Genomic DNA, 26,656 nt, shown 5'->3' with positions numbered 1-26,656 from the left:
ATTTGGTGTAGCCTACAGTTCAAATTTAAATGTTGGCGTTCAACTTTGCGTTTTAAAAATAGCCTACTTACAACAACCCTTCATTTTTCGTTTTTCATTTGGGGGTTAAAGGAAAAACGAGTGGACACAAAAGAACACGGACCTTTTGGACAGAAAGAATACATGAAAGCCAGGGTTCCTTATTAAATTCATAAAAGAAACAATACAGGGATAGCCTACTCTCAAAGAAATGCCACAATCAAGGGAGAAACATGAAGAAACTTAGCATATAGCCTATGTGCCGTTCGCATAAGGGTCTTTCCCTGACATTAATACTTGGATAAGACATTAATAATAATAATTTGTAGGGCGGTGGGTGAGATATAAACCTACTAACGTCCTCCGTTGCCATGATTTTTGGAATGACTGATCGCAAAAAAAAAAAAAAAGTTTTAGTCGGTTAATGGAAACGCCATCCTTTTGCAATAGTTATTTATCGATATTTAGAAGAAAAAAAAAGTTTTGCTCAAATCTGTAATGGAAAGGCACATACGAAGCTATATGAAAATGCAAAGCAGCTTATTTTAATTTGAAGCACTGAGCTGATGACAGCAACACAAGAGCCACACAGGTGTGGCTACTTAGTCGCTGTCCTCAGTGCCGTAGAAAAGCGCTGAATGAGTTCCCCTTCATGTCCGTTTCAGCGCTTTTCTGCGGCACTGAGGACAGCGACTAAAACTAGATGGGCCAAAAGAAATGGGTCCCCTTTCATGTCCGTTTCAGCGCTTTTAGTTAATGGAAACGCGTCATTTCGCCTCTGACGCGCGTAAATTTCTAGACACGTCAGGCGCGAATTTGACGCGCTATTCGCGTCCGGTGTGAACGCACAGTAAAACGAAAAAAGTATTGCAATTTGTTTCCTCAATTTTATTAATTAAACAAATTCAAGTACACAGATATTTTGAAAAACAAATTTCCATGACTTTTCCAAAACTTTATGAGTTTATTCATTTTCCAAAACTTTTCCAGGCCTGGAAATTGCCATTTTAAAAATCCATGACTTTTCCAGGTTTTTCATGACCGTACGAACCGTTTATAGAACGCGCATTAGCTTATTTTCCATCAACCGCTTAAACAAACACTGCGTATATGCTGCGCGAAACACGTGCGCAATCTGATGTAAACAATCCTCACATGTAGAAGCACTGTGTGCATGCGGCACTCTAGTCTAATGTAAATACTCACATGGAGAAGAAGCACGGCGGAAGGAGGAACGCTGCCGACGATTTATCCATAGACAGTAAAATAAAGGATTTATCCCCCTTCTAAAAGCAAGGCTGCCAACTCTACGCATTCAGCGTGAGACTCACGCAATTTACAATTTTCACACGCTCTCGCGCCACACATACATTTTCTCACGCAGAGAAAAATCACGGAGCAAAGAGGACACTGACACGGACAGACTAGACAGAGCAGGCTACTTTTGATATGAAAAAAAATTCTCAGCTCTCAGGTTCTGTCTATTTTATTACGAAATTCAGACAATAAATACCGTTTTGGTGCTTGTAAATGTGACGTGACCGATCGCTGTAGCGCCTCAGTTCAAGTAAACCGATCATATGTTACTTTTTATTTAAAGATACAGAACAAATTACCGAAAGGTATTTATTTATGCCTCATAAATAATATCGATCAGTGTTTTTCAGTCACGGAAAGAGGTCAATAAAACTGCAGGTGAACAATTATGTCACAGAACGTTACATTTACCTCAGGGAAGCCATTTAATGACCAGCACGTTAGTTGACTAGAATATTTTGCTAAATATGTGAACTATATTACATTTGTATTATATTTTTACTTGTGTCATAATTATTATAATGAAACCCAAATTATATTTAATTTAATTAGTTCATTTTTAACCTTTAATAATACCAGCTGACAGGGCTCTCTGTATGTTTACAGCATTATGTGAGATATATTGTTTCTTGAGAAAAATTTACATGTAGGCTATCTACTGTAGCCTACCTAATATTTATCCAAAGAGTCAATATTGAATCAAGATTGAAATCAAATCCCAAGAATTGAATTGAAATTAGGGATGGGGCCGATCCGATCCAGTATCGGTATCGGGACCGATACCAACGTAATTCACGTATCGGATTTTCCCGATCCAACCTGCGGAGATATCCGATATCCTTGAGTCATGTCTGCGCTTTAACGTTGTCTGCTGAAATGACTCCAAAAGTGATTCCCGCCGGCTAGTCTGCTAGCTGGCTGCAAACTGCGGAATGGATTTCCTGAACGGAGGCGCGGCTCAATGAGACACAGAGTTATGAGACACGCCACCGCTCAGGAAATCCATTCCGCAGTTTGCGGCCGCTGTGTGGATATTCTTCACACTGGAAACACCGCAGAGCAAGACAGCAAAATGCAATGTTTGCAAAGCCGTAATTCAGAGCTCGTTGAAGCTCCCACGCGTCGTACAACACAACGAATGCAATCAAACATTTAAAAAAGCACCACGTTACTGTGCGTTCACACCAAACGCGAATAGCGCGTCAAATTCGCGTCTGCCGCGTCTAGTTGGACGCTTGAATATTTTGAATCCATTCGCGCGCCCAGAGCGAAATTGACGCTCGTAAAAAGCAAAAGTTTGAAGCGAAATTGACGCGCGTCTGAGGCGAAATCCGCTTGTCTGTTTGCACATGGCTGATGTTGATCGAGCATTCATCGAGAGAGTTACAGCATCGGAGCGAGGATCACCCTTTAGATAGTGTGTGTGTGTGTAAGATGTTTACACTTGCACTTTTCTTATATTTCAAGACTCAAGTATTTGACATTTTGGGAATGTAATAAATATTGACATGACCTACAGTTGCATATTTGTTTTCAGAATGGGATTTTTCCTGTTAACAGGATTTACTGTTTTTCTGACTTCCTTTTCTGACCTTATACTTACCATACATGCATAAATATGTAGGCATAAATATGTAGGCCTACATATCATACTTGCCTGTTGAGAGGAGTTTATTTCAGCATCATATAAAATAAACAATAATGATAATAATAATATTAAAGCAAACACAGCTCTGGTATCGGAATAGTATCGGTATCGGCCGATATCCAAATTCAGGTATCGGGATCGGATCGGAAGTGAAAAAATGTGGATCGGTGCATCCCTAATTGAAATCGTGAAAATTGTGTAAAATTCTGTTTAGTTACCAAATGTTTTGACAATCACAATTACACCTATTGTGATGCAAGTTTTTTTTTTTTTCTACATCCCCCCCAATCCATCCGTTTCTCTTGAGCAATTAAAATATCGTGATAATACCGTATACCGTGATAACAGCTCAATCAATTAATCGCAGCATGAAAATTTGATACCGGCACATGCCTGTGTGTGTTATCAAACTTTTAAGTCTGTCATTTAAATAAATACATATATTGATATTTTATCCCTGGGATATTTTACACAGCTGCAGCTCACAAAATGCCATTCTTAGTGTCTTAACAAATTGGCAGAATTCGCTACAAATGCTGCTCCACATGAATTTCTACAATTTAATACTAATTTTGTTACTTCAGCATATCTGGTCATAAAAGAAAGAAACATACCTGCAGGAACAAAGTCATCATCATCAATATCATCATTCTGATCTTCATCCTCATCCTGAACATCATCATCATCAACATCATTATTCTGATCTTCATCCTCATCCTGAACATCATCATCAGTATCATCATTATTCTGATCTTCTTCATCCTCCTCCTCATGGCTCTGTTGTTGTTCCTCTGCTGTGGTTTCTTCTCCTCGTCTCTCTATCAGGTTCCTGCAGTCCTCCAGTTTGACGGAGCACATCTTCATCTGCTGTTCTCCAGCGTTACAGTCAGAGGTTTGATCAGCGGATCCATGATCCTGAGCGTCAGTATAACACAGTAAAGTGAGGTTGAGATCTGAGTCCTGTGTGTCTCTGGCTCTCCAGACTGAATCCTGAGCTTCTGTCCCATCAGTCACACACACTGAAACCTTCTCCAGATCCTGACAAACACATCATAGATCAACACAAATAAAACAACAACCAGTTGATATTAGCCTCATTTCTGAGGCATAAGAAGTGAGAAGCTAACAAAGCTTTGGTTTGATTGAGCTGAAGGATGAAATGATGAGCTGCTCAAACCTCTCTGTTGGGTTTGTCTCCTCTTTCTCTCAGCTTTGCCTCCAGTGACGCCACCTCTTTCTTCAGCTGACAGATTTCAGTGATGAAATCCTCAATATCCAGCATGGACAGATCCGTTCCTACTGATTTACAGCAGATCACATCCATCTGTGCTCTCATGGTCAACATCTGAAGACAAACATCATCATTATTACAAGAGGCATTTATAATGAACTGACACTGATTTAAACTCAAAATAGCCTATTTCAGAGAATATTCATTTCAGATTTAAGTGTTTAGGAGCATTTATGTTTAGTTTCAGTATTGAGCCAGCACTGTGCAGGGATATGATCAAATAGTATATGACACTATTACATGTATTAGGCTCATTTAGTAATATAATAAACATGATATTGTCAGATTTCTACTCATTTCACCCAAAATCATGAATCTAGCATTGAAAATTACCCACTGTGTTGGTATAGTAACTGTTTACTACAAATATCATGGTTAAAACATGGTTACTGTAGAAAAAACATGACGTCATTTGTTATACTGTAGCAAAACCATAGCCTAGGTATTTTTCATAAGCTAAGTAGCCTAGGCGTGGAAAAGCTAAATTTAAGTTAATTAAAAACTAGATACATAAAAATAACAAGCCAACAGCTAAAACGCATATATAGAACAGATTAAACTCACCGTCTGAGAGCTCCAGTCTTTCTTTCTTCAGTGGTTTTACCAGTAGACTAAATAACGTCACAGCGCCTCCTACAGTACGAGCGATGGAGTAAAAGAGTAGAGGCTTCACCAAACCTAATTTCTCTGATTAAAAATACAATTGTATTTCAGTGGCGTTACTAATAGACGAATATACTAACATATGTTTTACGGAATTATGAAATAAAGACGATTGTTAAACAAATGTTAGTCAGTCAGCCTTTCTGTGGAAAACAGGCACATGCAGTTAAAGGAAGGTTTATGTAAAAACATTATATAAAAAATATATTTTTGAAGACTGGGGTAACGGCCAATCAAAAGCTGCTTTGACTCACTGAAAAAAAATACATTTGAATTTAGATTTAATAGAAAACTAAATTTCAAGTGATAATATTTCACAATATTACTGTTTTTGCTGTTTATTACTGTACCCCCTCCAGCAGAACACAGACAAGAAGAAATGAAGGCCAGTCAAATACACTAACGATACAAGGCTTAATGCAAATTGTGAAGTGTCCCTTTAATACAAATATGTTTAAAACATAGTAAAACATGAGGACATTTGTTATGGTTACTGTAGCAAAACCATGGTTTATTTTTCATAAGCTAAGTGGGGAAGAATAAGCTTAATTTAAGTTCATTAAAAAGACAGACAAATAACAAGCAATCAGCTAAACCGCATAAATAATGTAAAACAGATTAAACTCACCGTCTGAATGCTCCAGTCTTTCTTTCTTCTGTGGGTTTATGGACGAGAGCGATGGAGTTGGAAGATAAGGAGGAGATCCGACTGGATAGAAGATACGAATACTATCATATTTTTACCTGATAATTAGATAAAAACCTCGATAAACGAATGTTATTCAGTCAGCGGTAAATCAAAATGACGTTAATATTTGAATTACGCGAGTTCGCGGCTTTCTGTGGAAGACAGGAGAAAGCGCGCGCAGATCAGAGGCGCGCTGTAAATATAGGCAGTATGCACTGGCGAGCATGACGTATTTCCGGTAGTGATGGGATGTCCGGTTCTTTTCTGCGAACCGTTTTTATTTTTTTTTATTTTTTTATTTTTTTTTATTAAAGATTCATATATCAAACATACAACAAGGCACATTGCAAACATATTCAGTCAATCTTACAACATGAATTGAACATGGAGTACAACATTGATACATTTTCAAAAAACAAAACCAAACAAAAATAAATAAATAAAGGGAAAAGAGACCAAGAGACTCAGCAGTAAACACTAAGGAATGAGTTTGCATAAGTATTCATGAAAAAATTGATGTTTTTTTGCAACATTTCAGGGATTGTTTCATTATATCATTTAGAAAGGCATTAAAGACAGGGGATGTTTTAAGAAATCGACATTTGTGTATGAAATATTTTGCCATTAAAATCAGATTATTCACTCCAAATAATCTTCTCTTCTGTTCTCCATTTGAAGACTGAATTTAACGAATGTTAAAATTGGGATATTTTGTGTATCGTACATGTGTACATTCAAAATAACTACAAAATGTCATGCCTTTGAAAAATAAAGAAAATAACATGATGCGCTGCTTTAGCGCGTCTTAGTCTCCTTGAACATCTTTCTGGCGCACACCAAAAATGAACCAAAATAGAGTGAATAGCCTTCTGACGCGCCTACTTTTCAAAGTCAACATTTAGATTATTTGAAGTAAAATGCATTATATAGTCACTTAGGAATAAAACACAGCGTGGTTCATGAAAAAAAAAAAAAAAATGTGACTTTACAGTTCGGAAAATAGGAAAATAGCAAACCCCTGACGCTTGAGAACTGCTGGTCTACACCAGGGTGGGAATTATACCGCGGCCATGGCCGCCGTTGCCCTACACTTTGGCCTTCATGCCCCGTGAAAAAAAAATCATCGTACGGCCACCGTGGCCTGTGTGCCCTGGCCCTGTCCAAGTTCCATGTATAAAGCGCCAGTGCGGCATAGTGGGCTTGCTTTGAATTACAGCGAGCCACCCAAGTAGTCTCTGAACTTCAATTAGTTTGTGGATTCGCGCAGGTGCAGTGTAGGCAGGCACGGATTAACGCACGGGCCTACTGGGCACTTGCCCAGGGCACTGGGCCAGCAGGGGGCCCTGTCAAATTTACTGTGTCTATTCTTTTCAAATAATTCTTTTTATTTTTAGTAAAATTGTGTTAAATATTGAGGAATAATGTGATTTTTTTTTTTTTTTTTTTTTTTTTTTAGTTGCAAAGTATTAACTTGTAAATAAATCAAATAAATAATTTTAATGTATTGCCGCGCTGTTGAGAGGGACATCTAGAGCCGAGTGAAAAGCATTGCGTAATATAAAAGTCACGCGTAGAAGACGGTTACTCAAAAACCAAAACAAAAATGAGTTTAAAACCTATGGGCTTATTTTTTTAACGAAATGTCAATCTTCATCTTTATAACAGAAGATAAAATACAATACAACAATCATCAAGATACAGTAAATCTTTAAATGTGTAACGGATTGTCTCCTTAAAAAGTGTCTTTTGTGGTGGAACAAGCAATACTATATAGCATCTTAATTTAATCTTTGTTTTATTATTTTAGTTCATTAACTAATTGTTAACTCAACTAATTTAACGTAAAGACCTGGATACTAGAATTACTAATTAAATAAATGTCAACTAGCCTAAATGCATTGATTAGAATTGCCATTGACTAAAGATTTTTCTGGTCGACTAATCTCACGTTAATATTAATTTCATGCATAAATCTTGCCGCAAAGCACCGGCAAAAGCAGGCTAATGATAATATGTCTAATTTTTTATTTTATTTTTTTTAATAAAAAAATAGCCATTTTTATTGTTTAATAATAAAAATATATATTTTTAAATCAGTGTCGGCTGCAAACATATCTATATCTCCGCTGTAAAATGGATGCGCCTTTAGAGAGAAATGCACCTTTCATATCATATCAGCCTAATCAGCCGGTATTTGCTTTCGATTCAAATTTTTTCGTTTAAAAGTGGACATTTCAAGCTTTATATAGAAATATTCATCATGTCTGTGAGGCTATACACTGTGTTTCAGTTCATTTTTGAGACGCGCTTCAGTTCACGCCACGGAGACCATGAAAGCGCGCCCTGTTTGTTTTATTTTATTTTTCAAAAGCACAACGTTTTCTTGTTATTATGAGTTTACGAAAATAAAAGTAGCTACTTGCCAGGGGCGGACTTTACCATTAGGCAAAGGTCGGCAATTGCCTTGGGCCCCGAGCTACCTAGGGGCCCCCTAAAATGCCCTATTAACTTATGCTTAATTATTATTTTTTTTCTATAATTTTTTTATTATATATTTCTAAAACTCCGTTTGCGAAAAATGGCATCAAATCATTATTGTCGTGTCGCAGACAGGAGGGGGCCCCCCAACTCACTACATTGGACTATTCCATTATCTCACTTACTGCGCATCTGCGAAAGTGACAAGGCTGTGCCAAAAAACTGACGGAGAAAAATAAGTGATTGACAGACAGAGTGTACAGAGTGACAGACAGAGTGTAGAGTAGTAGACAGAGTAAAAATGAAGCGAAGCTAGCTACCCAAGCGGTGCCGAAAAAAGGAGGAAGCGGGAGGAAAGCAAAAAGTCTGTAAAGGTGCGCGGCGCGAAAGTTAAACAATAGCCTACGCAGTAACAGGAGGACTGGGAAATACACAAACAGAGCAAGACGAGTCTAAACGCGAAAATTTTAAGTTTCGAAGTTACCCAAGCGGCTAAAATAAAAGAAAAATAGTGAAAAGACGCTGATAAGTATTTGGGAACGCTGCCAAAGATGACAAACTTTTTTACGGCTACTGTTGGGGATACAGATCAGGAACAACAACGTCAAACGCACAGAAAAATCGTGAAGCAAAGAGGACACGCAGATCGACATACAAAACTGAGCAGTTTACTTATGAATCATGATATTTAAAAAAAATATCAGCTCTCAGATTCTGTCAATTCTATTGCGAAATTCAAACAATAAATACCGTTTTGCCATTTTAATGTGACGTGACAGATTCCTATAGCGGCACGTGAACTGATCATCTCTAGCTAATATTAAATAAACACGAATTAACAATGTTGAAAGATACAGTATAACTTACCGAAATGTATATTCCTCATTCATAATATCAATCGTGTTTTTCAACCGCGGAAAGAGGTAAAACAGCTGGTGAACAATCGTCACATAACATTTACCTCAGGAAAGCCATTTAATTGGCTAGAAAAAAAAGAGCTCTAGAGAGTATTTGGCTAAATATGTGTACTATATTACTTATTTTAATCTTAAATTATACCAGCTGATAGGGCTTTTTTTTTTTCTTGAGAAAAAGTAACGCCTATCTTGTGAAACGTTACCTAATATTTTTCCAAATGAGTCAATACTGAATCAAATCACAAGAATTGAATCGAAATGGTGAAATTTGTCAAGCAAAAAAAAACATAGCTTACCAGATATTGTACCATGTAAACATTGTAACATGTTTCTGTAAAGAAGTGTATGCAGGGTTAAAGGGGACGTTTTTTTCTCCTCTCTAACCTTTACTTCCCCGTAGATTAGCTTTACCTGCCTATCCACCATTCAGTTGGTACATATTTTTTTCGTTCTCTTTTAAAGATTGGATGGGGAGGGGCCCATAGCCTACCTACCTTCGCCTTGGGCCCCCGATTTGCTAAATCCGCCACTGCTACTTGCGACTGATGCATTATTCTTTTCTGTATATGACCAGGAAAGATTGAGTATTTCAAGTTGTTTCCACTGTTGATAGGAAACTGCAAGTGTTCGCGCCGACGCCTGCCATGCAGTGCGCGCTGCACACTCCGCACAAACACTTTGGATATGCATTTATCTAGGTTAAAGTTAGAGCGAGCTGCCATGCCAGACGGATAAGTCCTTTTTATTTTTAACAAATCAAATCATGCATTTTCTAGCAACCGCGAGTAAGTGCTGCACCAGTTTGAAAAAGGTAAAAGCATAACGAGCGTAACGAGAGAGGTGCCCCACTAAGGGGGATGCAGAGATGTTCTGTCAGCCGTTATCCTGTACTCGTAGCGCACACTCTTCAATTGCACGCGCAAATGCGACGGCGCGCGCGCTGTATCGCCTCACTGATCAAGTGCAAAAGAAACTACGAGCATGCAACGCCGTTACGTTGTAAATTACACGAAATAAAAGTAATGCAGGTATGATTTTCATTCTATTCTATTCACCAGGAGCAGTTTCCATGTTTCATTAACAGTTATTGTTAATATTGTGTATTCACCATGGTAACTGTCCTTTCCATATTAACCCCAAAATGCCACTATTTTTTCTTTGTGTTATTTTTAATATTTTTAAATGACTGTAGTGGCTCATACCAACATTGTATTAACAAAAACTAGTTTGGGACTGCTATTTAATAACTTTAGCATAGGCCTAATGTTTATTTATTAGTACTAGTCTTTACTATTAGTCATATTCTTACAATTTATGTTATATATATATATATATATATATTATGTATATGTATGTATGTATGTATATATATAGGCAAATTATAACATGTTTAAACAAAATTTGTTTATAGCCTATATTGAATGTAAACTTTGATAATCATAATTAATAACTCACATTCTCACATGATATAGAGGACTGAATGAATATTTTGAATGCTTTTATTGGCATTTGTGTTGTTTCTGAATGCTTTTATTGGCATTTATGTTGTTTCTATTGTTGTGTGAGGGTGTATACCTTCTGGATGTAATGGCGCTCTCTCTCTCTCATTAAAAAATTTTTTTGTTTTTTTATTAAAAAAAGTCATAATCCATGTCTTATTCCAAATTAGGATGTTATGGTATCAATCTGAATGGGAAAACCATCGAATTGTACTCAATGGCCTTTGTGCCCTGTCATATGGCCTTGGTGCCCCCCCCCCCCAAAAAAAGAAAAGGTGGAGGCCAAATGGCCTTGCCCCTAAAATTACATAATTCCCACCCTGGTCTACACAGAAGAAAGCCCTGTCTAGTCTATTCCCCAGTACGGGTTGTGTCGAGGCATTCATTAGTCTGGTTGATGGAAAACATATGAAAAAGTTGCAATAAACGCGTTAAGAATCCACACAACAGAGGACTCTTATTCTGCAGGAAGAACTGATGACGGGACAGTTTGATCTTCGGCTGACAAATCAGAGGAAAGGGGCGTTTCATTCCCGCCTATGTAGAAATCGAATATTCAAGCTGTTTATTAATTTTGCTACCTCAAAACAAAAAATCTAGCTGAATTCTTGTTTTTTTTAATGTTTTTTTTATTTTTTATGAAAAAACGAAATAGGAACCGTTTTCTCATTTTTCTACTTTCAATATTAAATCAAAAAACGACTGAACGAATGATACACGGATTGTAGTCAAATCAATTTTGCTGAAAGATCTGATACCTAACAGTGTAACAGCAAAATCGGTCACCTTTGCAGGACAAAATAAGTTGAACATGAATTCTGCTAAAGGTCATCATACGGTCTATTTCAGATTCATGTTTCTGCATCAGACACATCAGCTTTCTTTGTTTGACACAATAATGAACTCAGCAACAAATCATAAGAGCAAATACTGAGTCAGACACTGTAGTGGGACCACAGGCCATAAAGATAGGAATAAAAACAAAAACTGATGTTCAGCACATGTTGACAGTTGGTGCCACAATTTGTTGTAGGCATAATATGAATCTGAGGTATATATTGGCTATATACAGTATTATATTATGCTATATTAAAACATACCATTCTAATGAGTTCTAGAAGTTTTAAAATCCTTTGGTGTGAGAGTGAGATCAAATCAACATTGTGTCCTGCTGTCTGATTTACTTAAGATTTAATTTTGTGCTTCAATTATTTTACAATTCCCATAGCCTACTTCACACTGGAAGTTGAGGTTTTCACTGAGGCTAAATGCAGAAGTGGGCATTTACAGAATTCATTGCATTTAATCAGATAAAAGTTGGTTTAAGAGAATATAAAATGATTGTCTTTAGGAGATCATGGAAGTCATTTTTAGCAGGGATGCATTTCGATTATTGGCTAGCTTGCTGTTTATTTCCATTAGTGCACATGTGCTGCACTGTTTGTGAATTGGGGTTATATACAGTTTATACAGGTGTTCAGAGCTACATTATCCTTTTCATTTTTGAATATTTAATTTAAATGGTGTTTGCAGTAACACATTAAATAAGTTCAATTTGTATGTCTTTTATCAAACTTATTCTGAATAGCTTGTGTTTTGCTTTGAACTACATTGCTTATGCTGTGAGAAGTGTTAAAACAACACACAAGGTAAATGTGAAGGTTACCAGCATCTTTCCTTTTTCAAAACATGTTTTTATTTGACACTGTTCTGCTTTTGCACTGTTCTGCAACTACATGAAACTCCTCCTTGACCTCTGAGTAATGCAGGTGTAACAAGTAGAACAGCTAAAACTGAAAGCAGAAACATACAAGAGCTTCACATTGGAAAGGAAAGAGGCTGAAAAAGCAGCATAAACCAGCAGGATATTTCATGGTAAGTACAAGTTTAAAGGCAAATGGCTTTTATGCTGTGTCTTGTGTCTTTCAATGGATACATTATGTGAATTTTCCTAATTTATAAACTATGTATTGGCAGGACTAATAGCTTTCTGGATAGAGAAAAGAGTGACACTGCTTCTAAAATGAGTCTCAGTGAGAAAACAGTGGAGGGATGTTCTCAGTCCCGGAGATCTCCTGAACCCAGCTGTGTGTCTATGAAGAGTGACGCATCCAAGGATACTCCTTTTGAGTTCAGTGATAAACCAGTGACCACTGATCCTATGTGAGTATAAACACGTTAGATAAAGTTAATTACTGCTAAGATATTAGTTCATGTGTAAACATTCATTACAATATATACACAGAGGGAATACATTTTCTAACTTAAATTCTCATTCTGTATAAATATCAAATCTATGGAAGAGCCTCAATTATATCTAGTGAAACCAATATATGGCATTATGCATTGTGAGAATTAACAACAAATATTTGAGTCATTACCAGAGATGGAGACTTCTGAACATGAAATACTCAACCATCAATGTCATGTAATTCTTTAAATGTGCAGGTTATCATATGTCTACAGTACATCATTAATCTACAGAAGGCCTATGTAGGCAGAGGTGTAAAGTATAACTATTCGTTGCTGACGAGTTAATATTTTAGTGTAATGGTACTATTATTGGTATAAATACTATAAATCATAGTGCTATTAGGCTATGAAAACAAATATAGGGAATGCATCTGTATACAGTAGGCTATGCTATACATTATGTGCAAAAATGGTTCTAAAATATAAACAGTACGTTCTAAAACAAAAACTGATTGCTTACTATTTTAAAGCAGAAGTTAAAATCCCTAAATTAAAAATGTAATTCATCTGAACATACTCCAATTACAATTGTCAATTTACAGTTACTGTTCTCATAAAAATACAATTTATTACTGTACATTAAGAATTTTAAATCTATATTTAATGTCCAACAATTGCTTCACCCAAATGCATAAGTCATAATTATTGCACTTTCTATCTGTTGTGCTCCGCCTGTTTGATGCGCCTGTATCTGTGAAGTACACAATCACTTCTATTTTGCATAAACACTTGCCCTGACAGCGAGTGAATCTGTTAATGCTTGTGATTCACTTGCTGTCAGGGAAAATGTTTATGCAAAATAGAAATGCTTTTGAAAAAACGCTTTTTTTCACCATCGCTTCATATGACGCCACATGAGGTAGTCGTTTGGCTCTGCGTTCGCGCTCAGTGCAGAGATAGGTTGGTATTCAGTTTGAGCGGTCATGATTCAGTGTGTTTTCGGTGCTTATTGTATTTCAATTAATCATCGTCGTGGTAGATGATTGTGAATTATGGCCTGTCAGGACATCGAGTCCACAGGTTTCCGAATAAGAAAAAGGACGGTGCAATCTTCCGTGCCTGTGTGCGTTTTGTGCCGGGTAAGAGACGGGACTTCACTTCTGTTTCTGCTTTGAATAACGCGGTAGTGTGTAGCATTCACTATAGAACGGATGATTATAATCCCGGCGATATGTGCACACTGTTCCGTCTCCTTCATCGGGTCGCCCGGTGACGGTCCGCCATCAGCATGTGGTTCGGCCGCCGGCGGGAAACATGACGCTCACGGATCCGTCAGAGATCACTTATTGTGCATCTGTTTTACAAAATGTGCCTGTCTTAATTTAATTCATTAACATATCCTACATAAACTTGTAATGTACTGCATTTATGTGTTTGTTATTAGTCTGCAGCAGACACTATTATTATTATAAATATATATTATGTTCTATAATTCATTTTCAATCTGTACAAACCGACTTTAATGTTTGTGTTGGCTGTTTCTATAAAGTTTTTGTACAGTAAGACAGTTGTGATTGTGATAATTTTTTTTATTCATCGTCACCAAATGGGTCAATTCAAAGCCTTTATAAAGCCCCTCTTCCTCTGGAAACTGTCTCCTAATGGCTGACACACACAACACATGCAGGTATTGCCTGATACACAATGATAATAATCTGTACAGTACTGTGATCTGAGCATAGTGTTGTACATATCGTCGGCTAACGTGAATACATCTATAAGCTAACACTGTTCTCTCGCCCTGTTCTCCTCACACCACAACTCACCGTTGTTCTGTCTAACCCTGGCCTGTCCTGCTCACTTGGCTTCATATCAGGCTCATAATTATATGATATCATCATATATATGAATTATATATGAATTATATATATATATATATATATATATATATATATATATATATATATATATATATATATATCATACGACATACGAGTAAACATTTAGGCTACAATTCCCCCAGCTTTCCGAGCTGTCATTGCGATCCATTGCTTTCCTATTGCTTTCTCTACCTCATGTTACGTCACTTCAGGTTCGGCGGTTTTCAAATGCGGAAGTAAAAGTTTCTCACAAAAACGACTCCAGAAGCCTAAATAGCGTTTTATAAGTATATGTTTATATTTAAATATAGTTCCTACATTATTTGTCTATACATTGGCTTACTGGGTACTCTAACCTGCAACATGGGCTTTAAGTGTGCTTGCTGAAAGCAGCACATTGTTCTTCTTAAAGGTCCCTTGACATGCTACTTTTTGTAGGCTTTAATATAGTCCTTAGTGGTCCTTAGTACTGTATCTGAAATCTCTTTCCAAAAATTCAGCCTCGGTGCAGAATTATAGGCAAGGTGGAGGGTGGGTGTGGCCTTGACCATCTTACGCAAAGGTACCATGCATGTTTGTTTATGTTGGATATATTGCAATGGCACGAAGACACGCAGTCGTTCAAGCATTTCAGTTTGACCCAGAATCTGATCCAGATGGAGAAGCAACGGATGAAGAAGTTGCAACCCTTTTCCGAATGGTTAGTTTAAAATATTATGTCTGGATACGGTACTTTATTCGGATGGTTTACAGTTATTATCATGTAGCTAGCGCTAACCTACTGTTGCCTTTTCATGAGAGATCTGTAACGTCTGTAATTTATCTAATTACAATTACATCAAGCTCTGCGATCTTGAAATGCGGATATCACGCGCGCCATATAACCAACAGGAAAACGGTTATCCAAATAACAAAGAAATGTACAACACTCGCGTTACAGTATGTGTAACTTGATGCTGTCTACCTAGTTACTAGCGTAAGTAACTGCATAGCTGCATAGCTAATGTGACAGCCACATTCTACGTGTAAGAAGCTAGGTAACCATAAACAGTAAAGCAACACACTTATATATAATTTGTTGACTTACTTGTCCGACGTTCAGCAAGCCCAGCTCTGTATTGACCATTCGATGTTCATTTGTGCATCCAATTATTGAGCAATTATTATGCTTCGCTCGCTCAAAAGCCATGATATCTCTCGTGGACAAACTAAAATCGTGCGCGCGTTCTACTTCCTAGCTCATTTTCTCATGGGCGAGAAATATTCTCTGGGCGGGCAAAGCAGAGAAAGGGGAGGTAACATTTCTCCTTGTGACGTCATAAGGAGGAGATTCAAGATCAGCCCGGTTGAGCTTCCATTTTCTCAAAGGCAGAGAAAAATAGCAAAAGCTCGATTTACACCGATTAAATTTTTTTGAAACTTGGGGACCATATACAGGCTAGGGGAACTCATATTAATGTTAAAAAACCTCAGAAAGTGGGAATTTCATGTCATGGGACCTTTAAGTTTTCTTATTATTATTATTATTATTCCCGGGAGAAAAATTTTGGCCAGCTCCTGCGCCTAGGCCCTTTGAGACAGAGACACCGTTCCAACTTTAAAACGTACGGTCAGTACCGGTGTAAGTTGCTTGCGAAGATGACATCACGAGTCCACGTCGTTTTTCCACCATAGTGGATTGAACAGAAAGCCAAACTAAAGTTTCACAGGTCACAAATTTGGTCCGAACTTCACGAAACTAGACGTCCATGATCCTTGGACCAAGCCTCACAAAAGTTACTAGAAGGATTTTTGATTTTCGGAAGCGTTTGCCCGTCACAGCCAAACGAAATCGGCGGCGTAGTCGCCAAAACAGGAAGTAGTTCATATTTCAGGAACGCTGTCACGTATCGAAACCAAACTTTGTACATTAACTCGAGACTCCAATGTGAGGATGTACAAGATAAAAAAAATAAAAAAAATAAAAAAATTTTACATTATTTGGCAACCCCCCCCCCCCCCCCCCAGCTATTTGGCCAACTCCTGCGCCTAGGCCCTTTGAGACAGAGACACCGTTCCAACTTTAAAATGTCCGGTCAGTACCGGTGTAAGTTGCTCGCGAAGATGACATCACGAGTCCACGTCGTTTGTCCGCCATAGTGGATTGAACAGAAAGCCAAACTAAAGTTTCACAGGTCACAAATTTGGTCCGAACTTCACGAAACTAGACGTCCATGATCCTTGGACCAAGCCTCACAAAAGTTACTAGAAGGATTTTTGATTTTGGGAAGCGTTTGCCCGTCACAGCCAAACGAAATCATCGGCGTAGTCGCCAAACAGGAAGTCGTCCATATCTCAGGAACGCTGTCACGTATCGAAACCAAACTTTGTACATGAACTCGGGACTCCAATGTGAGGAAGCACAAGATCTGAATTGTTTTATTTTTTTTTTATTTCAGGCTAATAGACAAACCCATTTACCTATGTCTATGCAAGTTTCACCTCACACTTTTAATGTTAATGCATTTAGACAGTAGGTGGCACTGTTGTATTACATTTCACAGAGCTGCCAAGTCAGTGTATAGACTGCATTCGTTTTTACTAGGTTTGTCTTAATAAATGCAGGCATGAATTTCGTTTTTTGCATTGGTCTAATTTAATCATCTTCATTTAATAATATATACAGATTTGTATGCATGAATTGTGTATTTCCAGTTCTCAAAGCAGATAATAAAAAAATAAAAAAAATAAAAAAATTTATACAAAATACATCATGCTCTTCTTCGCTAACCGAACAAACAATTCATTGTCTGTGGCTGTGTTTGTGCGCACGGGAAATATGCTGCGCATAACAATAGAAAACAAGGAGAAATGCGCAGTCACATGCTCAAACAATCAACAACGTCGCTCTAGAGGTGCGTTGTGGACTGCGAAGTGGACTTCACAGGTTTTTCCGCCATCTTAAGTTAGATTCTAATCCGAAGGGAGCGAACATGTTCAGTTTAAAGGGCACTGCGCATGGCATAGGGAATAAGGGAACATCGATAAAGTGATTTTATTTTAGGTAGTTGTAAAATAGTGCAATATAATTGTAAATATATAATATAATAATAAAAACAAAAAATATGAATGTAGTCCTATATTTATTTATGTTATATCATAATCTGCGCGACTCCGTCGTTGACTTTCTTTGATGACATTTGCAGGGCGTTTCAAATGAGCGGTTATTGTCAGTGAAGTCCACTTCAACTAATATACCGTGCTCAGGGAGTAGGGGAGCAGTGAACACTGCATATGGACCCTGTCGAATGGAACGCACATTAGATGTGTAAAAACAAGTGGAAAGCGCGAGCGCGCCGCTGTCTCCTTTCCACAAGCGCTTGTTCTCCTGTGGCGTCTGTCGTTGCTATGCAACCATGAACTGCGCTCTCCATGATGACAAGAGCTGTGTCTGAAATCGCTCCCTATCCACTATATAGTGCACTATTTAGGGTGTCGGCCATTTTGTAGTGGTGTCCGAATTCTGAGTGAACGACATCATTCCCTACATTCTTCACTACTTTTACCCACAATCCTCTCTGAATTCGAGTGTACATACGATGTACACTTGCTGAGACACTATTTCCCACAAGGCGATAGAGCGCGAATGAAAAATAAACAAAAATGTCACCATGGCAACGGTGCACGCAAGTTAGATAACAATCATTTATAAGACCAGACCCTGGTTATTTATTTATATATACCGTTATATCTATATTTGAATAAACAAATGTGTTGTGTAGTGTTTTGTTCTCTTTTATTTTCACATATAAATGTAAAAAGTAAATAAATATGACAAGCAAGTGTTTTTATTATCTTTTTTTTAATCAAATAACGCAATAAACGTGACAAATACATACATACAATTGTTACATACAATTCATACAGCCAAAAAAAGGAAATATTAAAGATGGGTAGGTAATGTTTATGACAAATTGTCCGAGCTCTCTGGCGCGTGATAATTATGTCAGCGTACGGATTCTTTGCTGATGTAGTGCACTCAACTGCCATTCACTCGCACACCATAAAGAGCAAATTGTTTTTTAATGTTTCAATTTCGTGATTAAAATGACATAATTTGGAAGCGGATAATTTCTTCACAAACAGCTCATTATGACTCAATGTTAGAATGCTGCACCTACACTCGATAGTGTGAATAAGATCAGTGCAACGCAGACCACTGCATTGACAGGGTAAAACATATGATCTGTCTACGGCCAGGGCTCAGTGGAAGACAGAAAATGCCGGTTGAGGAATTAAATTCGAAAATAAAAGACAGTTTGACATCTTTTTTCTCGCATTCTCGCATTTTTTCTCGCATCTCGCATCTATCCACTACCTGCTAACGTTAGTGCACTGCACCCGAGCAAGCACACTTTGCAGTTCCTCCGGAAATGCATTTTTCTAGTTTTATGTTTGTTTGTTTTTTGGCTGCCAATCATTCAACTGTTTTATCACTTAAAGGGATAGTTCATTTGAGTAAATCATGGGGTAATTTTCATTTTAGGGAGAACTATCCTTTTAATTTTTTTAACTGTTTAATTACAGATTATTTTTGTAATTTTATACATTGTTATGTTATTTAAGCAAACAGAAAAAAATACTGTATAAAAAATAAAGCAAATTGTCTGTATAAAAAAGTGAATTGCTGTAATTGGTCATTTATCCTCTGGGGTCTGAGGTGTTTTCTGTGCCCTGGAGGTGTTCTGACATGCCCTGACATTTGTGGTTATTTCTGTTAATTATAACATTTTCATGGCTAAAGTCTGATTACACTGTATTCAGCACAAACTCTGCTACAATAATATGTGAGCAGCATGTATGTAAAATTTTGTAGTTATGAGAAAATTTTGTTTTTGTGTAGTTTTTGAAATATCTGTCAATCGGTCCATAAAACTCATACTGAATATTTGTAAATATTTGTATCTTGTAGCCTACACTGTTAAACATTGCTGTAAAAAACAGCTAAATTCTGATAGTAACATACAATTTTCCATTAAAACAGTAATATACCATAGAAAACAATGCATTCTGGATAATATTTATCAGTTTCAAGAAAATAGACAACAGAAATATACCGTGAATTTACAGTGCTCAAAGTCGACACTCAGAGACTGTGTTTCAAATCACTCCCTATACCCTCATTCACTATTCCCTACATTAGATCACTAATATAGTCCACTTGACAGAGTGAATGAAAAGAAGTGAGTGAATTCAGACACTGATGAACACCTGATAAGCAGAATCACTTTAGTAAAGTGAAACAAGACCAGAAAAAAGAGAAACAAAAGTCCTCAATCAGATGAGATACTCTCACTCGCGGTGGCATGCGATGGTACTGGACATCCTTTGGAGGATGGCTCGATCATCCGGTTGAGGGAAGTCGGCAGCTCCTCCCCCATCATGGCATATGGCAGCAGGCTCCGGCCCATGGCGAACGGGAGCGACTCCTCCTCAATCCAGGTAGCGAGTTCTCCGTCCAACCTGCTGTTCAATTGCTCCAGCACCACCGCCTTGGGCAGCCATCGGCGGTCTCCACTCCTTTGCTGTTCGACCTCCTCAGCACCGTGATCCCCATCAGCAGCGAGAGCTCTCTGACAGCGTGTCCCTCCTTCCTCCAGGGCTTCGGCACCAATGTAGCATTCACAAAGTTTAATATATAAATAAACAAACACAAAACGAAAGTAAAGGAGGCAGCTGTTCACGGATGCTGCACACACATAAACAAAAAATAACATAAAAGTCCAGGCCTGGTCCTCTCTCGTCCTTCTCTGTCATCACTACTCTTTTAATGCTTAAGAAGCTCCTCTGTGAGAGATAAGAGACCGGTGGTATTCACCAGTAATCACGCCACCGTCCTTGTGCCATTCTCTGACGGCCCTCTGCCTTGTTCTATGTAGTAGTTCTATGTCTGTTTAGTTTTATTTGTATTTTGGTTCTGTTTTGGCTGTGTTCCTGATAATTTTTAGTCTCCCTGGTAGTTAATTAGTTCCTGCACCTGTTCTGTTTTACCCTGATTACTCCCCTGTGAATTTAGCCCTCAGTTTCCTTTGTTTCACTGTCCGGTATCGTTCCTGGTTATTTATTAGTTTGCTCCTGTGATATATTGTATGTTACTTTGCGGATTAATAAAGTGTTTGTTTGGATTCTCCGGCCTCCTGCGATTACTACAGCCACTACTCATGATAGGTGCATTCCAGTATTTCAATATAACTAGTACTGTAATGCCCTTTTGTTTGTTTGTTTTTGTCAGTATCAGCAGGTGGAAGAGACAGAGATCGAAGTCTGTAAGGAGTAACAACTCTATGGAAGAACACATTAGATTCAGAACCAACATGAAGGACAAGTATGAGAGATTATTTGAGGGAACCAAACTCCAAGAGAATGAAACCCTCCTCAACAGGATCTACACACAGCTTTACATCATAGAGGGAGAGAGAGAAGGAGTGAATGAAGAACATGAGGTTTTACAGATGGAGAAAACAGCCAGAGCACAAACCTCACAAGACACTCCAATCTACTGCAATGACATCTTTAAAGCCTCACCTGAACCAGGACGCGAGGAGAAAGAGCAAATCAAGACTGTTCTCACTAAAGGCATCGCTGGAATCGGAAAAAGCGTTTCTGTGCAGAAGTTCATTCTGGACTGGGCCGAGGGACAAGCCAATCAGGATGTAGATTTCATGTTTGTGCTTCCATTTCGAGAGCTGAACTTAATCCAAGGTCAACAGTACAGTCTTCACAGACTTCTGCTGGACTTTCATCCTGAACTTCAAGATCTGGACCCAAAGATTTTTGAGGAGTGTAAAGTTGTGTTGATCTTTGATGGTCTGGATGAAAGCAGAATGACAATGATGTTTTCAGATGATCAGAAAGTTTCTGATGTGACTGAGATTTCATCAGTGGGTGTGTTGATGTCAAACCTCATGAAAGGAGATCTGCTTCCCTCTGCTCTCATCTGGATCACCTCCAGACCAGCAGCAGCCAATCAGATCCCCTGCAAACACATCAACCGTCTGACAGAGATTCAGGGATTCAATGAGCCTCAGAAGGAGGAATATTTCAGGAAGAGAATCAGTGACGAGCATCAAGCCAGCAGAATCATCACACACATCAGAAGAGCAAGAAGCCTCCACATCATGTGCCACATACCCGTCTTCTGCTGGATCTCCTCCACTGTGCTTCAGAAGCTCCTGGAAGAAGATATGAGTGCAGAAATCCCTCAAACTCTGACTGAAATGTACATCCACTTCCTGCTGATTCAGATCAACAAGACGAATCAGAAGTATGAAGAGAGAGATCCAGAGAAACTCCTACAGTCCAACAGAGAAGTTATTGTGAAACTTGCTGAAGTGGCTTTCAAGCAGCTGATGAAGGGCAATGTGATGTTCTATGAGGAGGACCTGAGAGAGAGCGGCATAAACGTCAATGACGCCTCAGTGCTTTCTGGGATTTGCATCTTTAAGGAGGAATCAGTGATTCATCAGAGGAACGTCTACAGCTTCATTCAGCTGAGCGTTCAGGAGTTTCTCGCTGCCTTCTATGTGTTTTACTTTTATGTAAGTACAACTATGGAGGGACTGAAAAATGTTGCTTCAGTACAAAAATTGCTTAAAGGTGCAGTAGATGATGCCATTGAGAGTGAGAATGGACAGCTGGATCTGTTCCTGCGGTTCCTGCTGGGCATCTCACTGGAGTCCAATCAGAGACTCTTACAGGATCTTCTGACACACACAGAGAACAGTTCAGAGAGCATCAGGAGAACCACACAGTACATTAAAGAGAAGATCAAAGATGGACATGGACTCTCCACTGAAAGATCCATTAATCTGTTCCTCTGTCTGCTGGAAGTGAAAGATCAGACTCTGTCCAGAGAGATTCAGGAGTTTGTGAAATCAGACAAACTCTCAGAGAAGAAACTCTCTCCTGCTCACTGCTCAACAATCGCCTACATGCTTCAGATGTCAGAGGAGGTGCTGGATGAGCTGGACCACAAGAAATACAACACATCAGATGAGGGTAGAAGAAGACTGATACCAGCTGTGATCAACTGCCGGAAAGCCCTGTGAGTGTTTAATAATATATTACAATGAAAAGTTTCAGAATATAAACACAATTGTTGTGATAACATATACATATTAAGTATATTTTGATTATTAAAAAAAAAAAGTGTTTTTACAAAATGATGCTGATATTATTGAACTCCTAATTGTAGAATGCAGTTAAAAATATATAAATCTCATATCTTTCAGTCTTGCTGGCTGTAATCTCACTGTTCAGTGTTGTGAGAGTTTGTCATCAGCTCTTCAATCTTCAAACTGTGTCCTGAGAGAGCTGGATCTGAGTAACAATGACCTGCAGGATTCAGGAGTGGAACTGCTCTCTGATGGACTGAAGAGTTCAAACTGTCAGCTGAAGATACTCAGGTTTGACTTTTACATTGAGCCATTCATGGTGGTTCCATACTGGCTTTAAAACAACCCGTTTACTGTTGATGTGTGTCTGTAGATGATCTGACTGTGTGTTTCTGTAGGTTGTCAGGCTGTATGGTGACAGAGAAAGGTTGTGGTTATGTGTATTCAGCTCTGAGTTCAAACCCCTCACACTTGAGAGAGCTGGATCTGAGCTACAATCACCCAGGAGATTCAGGAGTCAATCTGCTCTCTGACAAACTGAATGATCCAAAATGCTCACTGCAGATACTTAAGTATGTGGGGTACAAGATAAGAAGTGAAATAATTGAATTCAGAGCTTTTTATCAAACTTTGCTTTGAAAGTAAAATCCTTAATTCTTCTGGTTCTTCCGATCTCTGCATTGTAGCAATTAAATCCATATTTTAACTTGCAAAATGTATTTGCACCATTTTCTTTATTGCAGTTTTTACATATTTATAGTAAAAGGTCAATAGCTGCAAAAAGTGCTTGCTGAAAATACAACTAAAACATTGAGTATGTTAATTAGAATATATAGATTGGGTTATTAAGAATGTGAAGATGGTAGAGATACTCTCTAACATATGTACTGTTATTTATTGGTTACAGAGTTACTAAATGCAAACAATTTACAACTAAATGTTATATTATTTGTTTTACAGTTATATGCATATATCAAATCTGTTTTAGCTTCTTCGGCTGTTCACTAGGAGCTCAAAAAGACTGCAGAATATTTCCTGTAAAGCTGTGTACAGGGGTCTGAAGACATCAATATATAAAAAATCTCAAGACATTGAGATATACGGCTCTGTGAAGCTGCTTTGGAACAATATGTATTGAGAGATGTGCTATACAAATAAATATGACTTGACTTTTTATTAATAGTCTGTATGTGAATATCTATTCAAACTACTCACAATTGGTTTTGTCTGTATGTTTGTGTGTCTTTTTTAGTTTGGATCATGGAGGACCCTTCAGGATAAAATCAGGACTACAAAAATGTAGGTTCTTTTTCTAACACACTCTTGCACATTTAAAAAACAAAACAAATGAGATTAATAAACTTTTTATCTCTCTTCTTGTGTTCAGATGCCTGTGATCTTACAATGGATCCAAACACAGCAAACACTCAACTCATCCTGTCTGAGGAGAACAGAAAGATAGAATATGTGGAAGATCATCAGCCGTATCCTGATCATCCAGAGAGATTTTCTGGTATTCCTCAGGTTCTGTGTCGAGAGAGTCTGACTGGACGCTGCTACTGGGAAGTTAAATGGGGCCTTGGGGACGATGAACGGGGCTCCTGGGCTCGTGTAGCAGTGGCTTATAAAGGAATCAGCAGGAAAGAAGGGACTGTCTGTAAGTTTGGATACAATGACAAATCCTGGTGTCTTTTTTGCACTTGTGATGGATTCACTGTCTGGCACAATAATGTGTGCAATAACATAACCCGTATACCACAATCTAAGAGAGTAGGAGTGTATCTGGACGTGCCGGCTGGCACTCTGTCCTTCTACAGCGTCTCTGACACACACACACTTACACACATACGCACATTCAACACCGAATTCACTGAACCCCTCTATGCTGGATTCAAGGTTTTTAAGTCTGAACTGTGTCTGTGTCAGATTTAACAAACAAAGACTTAAATTCCAAAGTAGACTGAGTACAGATTTAATGGAGTACAGTTGTAACACGGTTTCCTTTCTCATGCAAGTTTCACATGGATGATTATTGTATATGCACATTCACACTGGCATAGGCACAGTTCTCAGAAAGTAATTTTGTTATGATAAAAGCATCTAATTAAAAAAAAAAAGTTCTATACTCTATTTAATTCTCTGTCAGTTCATTAGGTGCTGAAATGTAATTGTATTTATTTAAAACTTTTGATTGTAAAAAGGCCTGGGAGGATGTTGTGAAAAACCAAGAATATTATAAATGGCAAGTTTTAATATATGGTAACAAGTCACTAAACATTTCCACTCCCTCCACCCTGAATTTAATTTATTAATTGTCTGCAAGAATCATGCCACCACTTTGTAAAAATTATGTACAAATAATTGTGGATGTCTTATTTATTTACATTAATGTTAATTCACTTTAATCTATTTTATACATTTATTTAATATTACTTTTAATTGTTAATTAAATTAAAATAGAATAGAATCAGCAATTAAAAGTTATTACTCTTATTGTCTCTAATTTTGCCTGATTCGGGGAGCAGATCACTGGATCACAGTGACTCTCTCACTTCTTCTCTTATAGGAAAGATGGAAGGGAGCTGAGAGGATTTTAAAAGTTATAAATACACACAAAATGAACAGTGGTATTACTTTGCCTAATGCAAATTAAGGTTACAGCGATAGGTTGTTAGTGCTTTCAAAATTTGTCAATTAAATAATGTAACCACATAATTAGTAAATGAAAAATGTAGTACATGTCAAATTTAAAAATGTTGTAAAACATGAATGGTTAAAACACTATATTAAATAATAAAAGAACAAATGTGAATTAAAGATCATACATGTCTTTATTGAGTCAGCACTGTCATGTCATTTTAATTTACAATACAATTTTAGACATGCAGTTTGTTTCCTTTTATAATTTCAACATTAATAAATGTGGCACCTTATATACTGTTGGCCTGTTTTAAGCATAAAAAGTAATACATTTAAATGTTCTTTTAAATGAACTCGCTGTATGTTTTCTGTTTACAGTGAAACTGTTCTGCTAGAAAGGTTTAAAGAGTGATGGCATCGTTTCAGGGTTACGAACACACTGACTCTTACTGGCACTGTGTGTATGACAGTCTTTACTCTTCTAGAGATACTCTGTGTGAAGAAACTCCAGCAGCTTTCATCTCTTGACTGTAGAGAGGAGACACACTATTTCATATGACACAAAAATACAGCACAGGACATACAGAAGATGTTTGGAAATCAGAGAGATATTCAGCAGTTCTTCATGCTTCAGATGTCAGAGAGTGTATAAGCGTCACAGGAGGCCGGTGAAACCATAATAAGAGCTGTGGTTTGAGCAATGCTTGAGCAAGTCACTGCAAGAGTCACTGAGATCCTCCTGTTTTCTCAGGATTGTGTGTGAGACAAAAGCACATTAACCGGTTCCTACAAATGTACCGTTACCGCAATGTTTTTTATTGCAAACATGCAGTGTTTTGTGTCCTGTATCCATCAACACAGTTCAGTCTGATAAAACCCAGATCAACATATGTACTTTCAGTTTGCTCATTAATTAATGAACTGTAAGAGGCATTCAATTAATTTGATCACTTTTGTTCCTTGTACAGGATCTTGTACGGACAATGCAAGAGTCCAGCACTCTGTAAAGTCTCCTCCAGCATATCCCATAGACTTTCAATGAATTTAGGTCTGGACTCAGAGCTTTCACAATCTGAGCCTGATGAATCTTCACATTGTCATTGTCATCCTGGAATATGGCCATGATTTGTCTTCCTACATGGTTGTTTAAGAAATGAAAAGCTACACACTCCATCAATTAGGGTTAGAAGAACTGTTGCCAAACATATAATTAAAACATATAATAATCACTGCAATAATGATACAATCATAGACTCTTAAGGATTTGACTA

The 26,656-nt window shown here is 37.8% G+C and overlaps 2 protein-coding genes across 4 annotated transcripts in view; one reads left to right on the top strand and one right to left on the bottom strand.

Annotated features, from left to right (window-relative positions):
- LOC309495424 (uncharacterized protein) overlaps positions 1-5,820 on the bottom strand; it is a 53,614-nt gene extending 47,794 nt beyond the window's left edge. Inside the window, exons 1-4 of the mRNA XM_082165204.1 lie at positions 5,566-5,820; positions 4,839-4,961; positions 4,161-4,328; positions 3,598-4,021 (exon numbers count right to left, since the gene is read on the bottom strand). Coding sequence (XP_082021330.1) covers positions 3,598-4,021; positions 4,161-4,328 — 592 coding nt within the window. The 5' untranslated portion in view covers positions 4,839-4,961; positions 5,566-5,820. The remainder of the gene's footprint in view (positions 1-3,597; positions 4,022-4,160; positions 4,329-4,838; positions 4,962-5,565) is intronic.
- LOC309495384 (NACHT, LRR and PYD domains-containing protein 3-like) overlaps positions 1-25,632 on the top strand; it is a 211,012-nt gene extending 185,380 nt beyond the window's left edge. Inside the window, exons 1-7 of one of the 3 annotated variants that reach the window (XM_082165090.1) lie at positions 11,930-12,394; positions 12,497-12,682; positions 20,864-22,675; positions 22,863-23,036; positions 23,144-23,317; positions 23,998-24,044; positions 24,133-25,632. In XM_082165090.1, coding sequence (XP_082021216.1) covers positions 12,543-12,682; positions 20,864-22,675; positions 22,863-23,036; positions 23,144-23,317; positions 23,998-24,044; positions 24,133-24,677 — 2,892 coding nt within the window. In that variant the 5' untranslated portion in view covers positions 11,930-12,394; positions 12,497-12,542 and the 3' untranslated portion in view covers positions 24,678-25,632. Of the gene's footprint in view, positions 1-11,929; positions 12,405-12,496; positions 12,683-20,863; positions 22,676-22,862; positions 23,037-23,143; positions 23,318-23,997; positions 24,045-24,132 lie in introns of those variants that run through there. The other 2 variants (XM_082165089.1, XM_082165091.1) reach the window with 2 other exon arrangements.
- The last annotated feature ends 1,024 nt before the right edge of the window (positions 25,633-26,656 follow it).

This window comes from Leuciscus leuciscus, assembly GCF_965113295.1.
Source record: "Leuciscus leuciscus genome assembly, chromosome: 3".
Lineage (NCBI taxonomy): Eukaryota > Metazoa > Chordata > Actinopteri > Cypriniformes > Leuciscidae > Leuciscus > Leuciscus leuciscus.
Note: the sequence above shows the minus strand (reverse complement) of the source record. Positions and strands in the feature narration are given on the sequence as shown.